The sequence below is a fragment of the Chinchilla lanigera genome, unplaced genomic scaffold (assembly GCF_000276665.1).
Source record: "Chinchilla lanigera isolate Chin_1 unplaced genomic scaffold, ChiLan1.0 scaffold00058, whole genome shotgun sequence".
NCBI classification, from domain to species: Eukaryota; Metazoa; Chordata; class Mammalia; order Rodentia; family Chinchillidae; genus Chinchilla; species Chinchilla lanigera.
In genome coordinates, this window is record NW_004955459.1 from 2,404,236 (window position 1) to 2,413,000 (window position 8,765).

An 8,765-nucleotide genomic window follows, 5' to 3' on the forward strand; every position below is an offset into this window, starting at 1 on the left:
AAACTGGGTGTGGGTCAGACAACTATAAAACACATGCAGAGGGGCTGGAAATATAGCTCAGTGGCACAAGCACCTGCCTGGCAAACGCAAGGTCCTGAGCTAGATTCTCAGCACCAAAAACACAAAAACAAAACAAAACACATGCAGAAATCATAAAAGTGTCTGGAGCTTTCTGCACTCATAAAAAAGAGGAATTATAAACAATTCATTCTGAGTGTGGTTTGGAAAGGATGATAGCTCAGGTCACAAACAAAAGACTTTGTCCCTCATTTGAGAAAACACAAACTTGGTAAATAACTTTCATATATCTTAAAATGCTCTAGAAAGTTTTTGTCATTTTTTGCTTTTATGGGATCTTGTGTTGTTGTTACTTTGTTTTACAGTGGTAACAACACTGACCTATAGCCTTGGCCCAGCTACTCCACCTTTTAAAATTTTGAGGTGGGTTTTTGCTAAATTGTCTACACTAGCCTTGAACTCATGACCTTCCTGCCACAGTCTCCAAAGTAGCTGCGATTATAGGCAACCACCGAGCCCAGCCAGAAATGTCTTCCTCCCTCCCTTCCTTTTTTTTTTTTTTTTTTAAGACAGGGGCTCACTGTGTAGCTCAGGCTGGTCTTGAACTCACTACACAGCCAGGCTAATCTCGAACTCTCAGTGATACTCCTGCCTCAGCCTCTTAAATGCTGGGATTATAGGTGTACACTACCATGCTGAGCATGATTCCTTGCTTTAATATAAATTTTCAATGAACTTGGAACTCCATGACTTTTCTTTTCTTTTTTTGCCTTTTTTGAGACAGGGTCTCACTATGCAGTTCAGACTGGCCTTGAGCTTACTTTGTAGCCCAGGCTGGTCTCAAACTTTAAGCAATCCTTCTGCCTCAGTCCCCTGAGTGCTAGGATTACAGGCATGTACCACCATGCCTGGCTGATGATTTTTCAAAGAACTTGTTTACAATAGATAAATAGATATATACTATACATATGTATGTATTTTTTTTTGAGACAAGATCTCACTATGTAGCCCAGATAGACCTTGAACTCGCTATGTAGCCCAGATTGGCCTCAAATTTTCTGTGATCCTCCTGCCTCAGCTGGATTCCATGAATTACATGCCACTACACTTGGCTTCTTTTACTGTATTTAATATCTTACAAGAAAAAATTATCTTTAAGTAAAAAATTTTTAAATTTCCCTTATTATTTACTACACTTTGCTACTTCATTTATTCCATTTCTTAATATATGTCCATCCTTAATGTAAATAACTAAATAAAGCCAATATGATATATATTAAGCTGTACATCATCTCTTGGAACCATGTTTCCTACAAATTTATCTAGAATACATTTTATATTACTACTACATTATGAAAAAGGAAGTTTCCCAATTTTACAGCTAATAAGCAAGTTAAAAATGAGTGATATCTTCACAAAACTGAAATATAAACCACTTTTTCAAACACTAAAAAGTGATCTGATTTATTTTACATGCTAGCTGGATCCAGTGGCATCTGCCTATACTCTCAGTTACTCAGGAGCCAAAAGCAGGAAAATCTCAAGTTTGAGGCCAGCTTGGGCAACAAAGAGGTCTCTTCTGCATTAAGAAAAAAAAAAAGCTACATATTTACAAATGTTAAGTACTGAACATTTTAACCACCCACCCACCACCATTACTGTACTAACAAAAGAGACCAAAGAGGAAGGACAGCGTAATGCTACAATCAAACATAAGTCTCAAAGCATGTTTTACCTTTCGATTCTGATCGTAAACAGAATCAATCCCCAAAATGCTATTCACTTCTACATAGGGGTATTTCTTCTGCAGGACACTGACCACATGTTCAACTTTCACCTTGTCTCCAGTCCTCACCTTGTTATAGACCTGAAGAAAGAAAATCAGTAACCAATTACATGATAAAAACCAAATTCTGAATATCCATTATGAAAAATCTCTGAATGGAGAAAAAAGTGACAGTATGTCATATCAACATTAGTCCTTTTTCCAAATCTCATTCAGATGCCTTCTTAAGTTAGAAACTAAATATTCTTAAAATGATCCTAGAAAAAGAATTAAAATATGTTATGTACATGTACCAACTCCTCACAAGGAATGTAAAAGTTATGCATTGCAAGCATGCACTAATAAAAAATTAAAAATTGAAATGATCCAAGAAATTAAAATGACCCAAGCAGTTCACAATCATGGTTAAATCACAAATACAAAATGCATTAAGAAATCTCTAAATACTGAAAAGTAATCATTGAAGAATGCAGGTCAGAAAAAAAACTACAGTGGAATCTATAAAAGCTCAATAAGAGCCTCTAACATCATTCTCTCCATCTTCTTACAGCTAAACTAGAAGGACTTATAACAAAAATATCAGACTTACAGATAACCTCCATCAGTAGAGGGGCCTAAGAGCCAATCGGGTACAATCATTATTCCAGTCCCTTAAGAGTAGTTTCTGGATGTGGCTCTTTCCTCAACCTGTCTTTCCACTTTAGCGCTCATGGTTTGATTATATATGCTTTAATTTCTTGGAAATTTTGTTTATTCTTGCCTAGAGGTTGCCAAACTCCAAGATCACGGAGATGGAACCAACGACAGATGTGCCAGACTCCTTCTAATGGGATACACCAGACTGACCTTGCAAAGAGTTCATAACTGCTAAACTACAACATGACTTCTATCTGAGGCCCATTAGGTTAGCTCTCTGGAGAAGGCCTTCCACTGCAGTTTCCCCTATACCAACCCTTCTCAGTTTGAAGCAGCTAGATGGAAACTATGCCTCTTCTCCCCTAACCAAAGTTAGGGGTACCTCTTCAGAGGGGTAATATTATAGACAGCTAGGTTAGGTAGAAATATAGTAGGCAGTCAGTGCAGAAGATGAGAACCCATCAGGACTGTGGCTGAAGGTGCATCTGAAGAGTAAAGTCACAATGGCAAGTTTTATATACTTCCCTAAGGGATGAACAGAGGCTTGGGATAATTGGTATCATCCTTTTGAAATCCATCCTCTCCTGCCTACTGAGATTAAATCTAAGACCAATAAGACTAAGACTGCTAAGACTAAGGGCCAAAACTATTGATTATCCATCAAGGTTAACAATGTCACTCATGCACCCTTGCTACCATTAGATCAATATTACCTAAGCAACTCAACTTGCAATCTTATTGGTTGATCATAATTTTAACCCATGTTGTACCTGCCTCATGATTTTGTTCTATAAAACTTCCTTTGAGAGGTGGGCTCATTAGCAATTCCTCACTCCCCTATTCCTATTCCCCATTCCTTTTCTCTAATAAATTTTCCTACCCTTAAAAAAAAAATACATGTTCATGATGTTTAGGGTAAAGAAAAGTTGAAAAATATAGTGTGGAGGACCACCAGGACAGCTCTCCTTGAAAGAAGACCATTTGTCTCCATGCTGGCTAAACCTGGCCCTAATTCTGTGTATTGATATATACAGAGCTGGTTAGGATAATACTTTACCCCCTCAACTGGCTTTAACCAATGTAAATGGATCTAACTGAGGCACTGATGTGTAGCATTTGAAGCAATGTGACAGGGCAGTGATGCCCTACCTGTAGCTCCTTACTACTAAGCATGAGCCAGGCATTGAGACCTGTACTGTCACTGTCGGCTGAGACTGAGGCTCAAGAAAGAGGCCCTGATCTCTCAGGGCATGAAGACCAGACATCAAAGCTGAAGCATCAACCAGAAACAAAATACTTCCTCAAACTGTGTTATGTAGATTCCTCCAAATTTAGAGGCTACCTGTTACCAGAATCTGGTACTCTTTCTGTATACAGAGGTGCTACTGTGCCTCCTACCTAGCCCAGTTCACAGTACTTACATATTTCTTGCCATTCTCACAATCACTCAATCCCAGGAGGTCAGCCACTCCCATTTTCACAAATAAAATCCCTGTTAGGCCCTAGGTCAAGGCCTTTGTTCCAATTAGCCATTGTTCCAAATGGACTTAGGATCCCCCTGGCTCCCCACAACTAGAGATATGTGTTTGTCTCTATTCTCGCTGTGGGTTGCACTGGAAGTGATAGACTGGAATTTACTTGCTAGAATTCCGATAACTTTTCCCTGGGATTACAAGTGTAGGCTCCTCTGGACCACGATGAGGCTGGAGCAGGCTCTCTATAATATAGTATATAGCAAAATCCCTGTTTATACCAAATCAAAAACAAATAACAAAACTGCCCACACATGTACCGCTCAACCTCTAGAAGCATGCAAGGCAACCTGTTCATGATGCCCAACTTTAGGGAGAATCAGGGACTGGAGAGAAGTGAGGCAGAGAAATCTGAACGTTATTTGAATTTTTTACAGTGAGCACTTTTGCAACAAAAGGAAGCAAATATCTGTGTCATCCTTTCCTTATACACATATTGAGGACAGAGAAAAAGCTGTGAAGAGCAGCTTTCTTTATTTATGATGTTGAGTAACTTCTTTTGAACCTACTTCATTCTCCACAGTCCTGCTAACTTTCTCATTATTTTTCGTGGAGGTGACTGCAGCAGTTCATTAACTAGAATCGCAGCCCACTTTCCATCAGATCCACCTTCATGCACTGCACAGAATGAGCCCTGCACACCAGCTGCCCTGCCTCCTGTGGCCTCCAGGACTAGCTTCCCTCCCACTCTGCTCTCCCCATCTCCTGCTTACACCATAAGAGCAACTTGCCAATCTAACTGGCACCCTGCAAAAGTGACTTCCCTTTCCTCGTGGACTACACTGAGACAACTGAGCACTCCACAGAAAGGCCCACAGCCATGTGCAGGTGAAGTGAGCGCCTTGTGCCACAAGGCCAGATGCAGTTTTCCACACTGCATGACATCTGTCTCAACACGTGCCCTGCAAGGCTGCAAGGTCTTAGAGGACAGGGGTGAACCCTAATTATTCCTTGCATCCCCCACAGCTAAGATCAGGCATGGCACCAAGTAGGCCTTTTTTGATAAATGTTTACCAGACAAATAGACATTCTTAGTACCAAAAGATGCCCCAAACAAATCTCTAAACAATAAATATAACGTAAATGATCAACCACAGACCAACATCATCTTATGGGTAAAGTGGTAAAATCAATTATTTAAACTTTTTTTTTTTTAGTACCAGGAATTGAACCCAGGACCTTGTGCTTGCCAGGCAGGCACTGTGCCGCTGAGCTGTATCTCCAGCTTAAACATGCTTTTTTAAGTTACCATTAATCTGAAAACAAAAGAACTGATACATGTAAAGTTGTCTAGACTTAAACAGCAAAAAGAAAAAGAAAACAAGGAAAACTCTGAACATGAGCAAGTAAATGCCTTAAATATACACACAAGTCAAGCATTTCAGAGTTTCCAGTAAAAACAAAGAAACCAGAATATTAGTCACTAAAGAACTTTATGATGTACATTAAACTATATCCTAATTCCTAAGGAACCTTATCTTAACTAAAATTACAACAATTTATTGTTAATGTCAGTGAATCGATAAAGTGGAGACAATCTGTAAAATCCAAAATATAAAGGATTTACATGAATACTTTTCTCTACAGATACAGAATCCTCTTACCACACATTTTGTTTTACAATCAGTTAAATTTTTTTTTTTAAATTGCCATTTTGAATACAAACATACATGTGTCAGAGTCTGGAAAGCATGATACTCATCCACTTCGTGGGCCACATAGTTATACGCTCTGAGAACAGCCACTCCAGCGTCCTGCATCCCATCCACATCTTCAGAGTCATTAACCACAAAGATAAAACCAACTCTGGAGAGAGAGCAGAAAGAAGAAAAAGAAACATCTCAAAGCATGCAGCCAGTGAAGAGAATGGCATTCCTATATAGCCCTTATGACTGTAGCTAAAAGAATAGTGCCCCTAAATGCAAAGTGCATGTCACATCCCACTCGAACATGGTTGTAAAACTGTACATGTGTCACTTATAAAACGAAAGCAGGTTGTCAAAGTGGCTAGGTTTTCCTACTGTTCAAGTAATCTATTTCCTCGCCATGAAAAGACTCCTTTTCTGACATGAAAAATATTCCTATAATTTTAGGTGGAAATTTTGCTCTGCTTTTAAACAAATATTAAGGGAAATTAAAATATTCAGACTATAAAAGTAAACAGAAAAGAAGGAATTGTGAGACTTAACATCAGCAACAGGAATTATAGGTAACAGAAAAGCAGAAAAAAAATTTGGCCTACAGCAAAAAGCCATAACCAAGGGTAAAGTTCACTAAATTTTAAAATTTAAAATAAAGGAATAAAACACAAAAAGATACCATTACATATCTAGAAATGGATTGGCAAAAGGACTTGCACTGGGCAATTCGGAGGACCCTAGTCCCTGGTCTCCTATTGAAGCAAGACAACCCAGCAGAAACAGGATGGCCTTTCCAACAATTGGTGTCAGAGCAACTTGACATCCACATGCAAAATAATGAATCTACAAACAGACAATCTATACCTTCTGCAAAAACTAACTCAAATGGGTCATAAACTGCAAAACACAAAACTATGAATCTCCTAGGATACAACAAAGAAGATGGTAATCTTGGGTTTTGCAATGACATATTAAATTCAAAACCAGGATCCATAAAAGAACTAATTTCTAAGTTGGACTTCATTAATATTAAAAATTTCTACTTTGCAAAAACACTATTCAGAGAACAAAAGGAGTCTCTGCCCACCGTGCACCCATAGCAGACAGGAGGACCTCACTCAGAAGCCTCAGGGACTGCTCTCACTGGGGTGCACGTGTGGGCCCTCCCTGCACACACCCTGCGCCCAGTGAGGAAGTGCTCCAAGAGCTGCTGGTTCTGTGGTTCAAGCCCATGCTTTACTCCCACTGCCACAGTCCCCAGCTGAAACTCCCGGAGAGAGCCAGGTATTTCCCATCTGCTTCCTGGGGGCAGAGCAGGAGACCCAGGACCCTGCTGCTATTACAATCTGAGACTCTGCCCTCCGTGCACCCGCAGCAGACAGGAGGTCCTCACTAGAAGCCCCGGGACTGCTCTCACTGGGGTGCGCATGTGGGCCCTCCCTGCACATGCCCTGAGCCGAGTGATCGAGTACTCCAAGAGCTGCTAGTCCCGCGGATCGAGTCCGTGCTTTACTTCCACTGCCACCGTTCCCAGCTGAAGCTCGAGGAGAGAATCAGCAGACAGGAATTCCTCACTCAGAAGCCCCAGGGACTGCTCTTATGGGGTTCGTGAGTAGGCCCTCCCTGCACATGCCCTGTGCCAAGTGAGCGAGTGCTCCAAGAGCTGCTGGTCCTGCGGATCGAGTCTGAGCTTTACTCCCACCGACACGGTTCCCAGCAGAAATTCACAGAGAGAGCCAGGTATTTCCCATCTACTTCCTGGGGGCAGAGCAGGTGACCCAGGACCCCGCCACCATTATAGTCTGAGTCTCTGCCCTCCCTGCACCCGTAGCAGACAAGAGGTCCTCACTCAGAAGCCCCAGGGACTTCTCTGGCTGGAGGCAGCACATGTGGCCTCTCCCTGCACACGCCCTGCGCTGAGTGAGCGAGTGCTGCAAGAGCTGCTGGTCCAGCTGTTTGAGTCCATGCTTTACTTTTGCCTGGACCCCCTAGGGAGTCGCAGGCACGGGCAGTCTGTGATTGCTGCCCATCCGGCCTGCATCTGGTTCCTGTATGTGTCCTGAACTGACTGGAGACATAGAATCAGGTGGTTCACAAACTGTCGACCCTGCAGTTTGTGCCTGGGTTTTGCCTGTACCCTGAACTGCCTGGGGACATAGGTACACTGGACCAGGATTGTCACACCAGTGAAACCCGAGTCTGGGCCGCGCACGTGCCCTGAACTGCATGGGGACAATGGATCAGACAGTCTGCCATCAGCTGACACCAATGCCCACATCTGAGACCAAGGATAACTAGATACAAATCAACAACTGAGGAAAACCCGAGACTAAGCAGACCTTCTCAGGGGTCACTGAGGGGCAAACTTGACCAACAGGAAAACTAGGGACACTAGTTGCCTTTGCTGTGCAGCTACTGAAGAGGGAAACAGTTTTCTGCATCTGGTAGCAAACATAACAAAATGAAAGACTAAAACACAACCCCAGAACTCCACCCCACTGAGAACAAGTCCAGGAGACATCGACATAGGAGAACCTGGTAAACACATCCCTGAAATAGCTGAAATGATTGCAATGGAAGTAAAGAAACAACTCCATAAGGCCATAGAAGAGATGAGATCAGAAATAATCTCTCAGGCAAAAAATGAAATGACAATAATAATGAAGGAACTGTTCAAAAAGTCTGAAGAACAAACATATAAGAAAACAGAAGAACAATGACAATGGACAGAAGTGTTAAATGAAAAATATAGAAATGACTTAGAACACATGAACCAGATTCAAAGAGACTTCCAGGAAAACAAAGCTGCCATTGAAAGCTGCCAAAACCGCTTGAATGAAGCTGAAGATAGGATCTCACACTTTGAACACAGCATGGCAGCTAGCAACAGTGAAAGAAAGGATCTTGTAAAATCAACAAGGATCCAGGAAAAGTCAATTCAACAGCTGCAAGATGAGGCAAAGAGGAATAATGTACGACTTATAGGAGTCAATGAAACAGCAGGAGGCAACACAACTGACATAAAGAGTATTTGCAGAAATAATAGCAGAAAATTTCCCAAGCATGGAAACAGAACCTGATTTACAGAACAGTAAATGAGGCATATAGAACTCCAAACAACCACAACTGAAATAAAACTACACCCAGACATAT

At 41.5% G+C, this 8,765-nt stretch overlaps 1 protein-coding gene across 3 annotated transcripts in view; it reads right to left on the minus strand.

Moving 5' to 3' along the window:
- The window catches only part of Uggt1 (UDP-glucose glycoprotein glucosyltransferase 1), a 113,229-nt gene that overhangs the window by 56,290 nt on the left and 48,174 nt on the right, over nt 1-8,765 (minus strand). For all 3 annotated transcript variants that reach the window (XM_005397561.2, XM_013521040.1, XM_005397560.2), the window contains exons 16-17: nt 5,643-5,778; nt 1,754-1,885 (exon numbers count right to left, since the gene is read on the minus strand). In XM_005397561.2, coding sequence (XP_005397618.1) covers nt 1,754-1,885; nt 5,643-5,778 — 268 coding nt within the window. The remainder of the gene's footprint in view (nt 1-1,753; nt 1,886-5,642; nt 5,779-8,765) is intronic.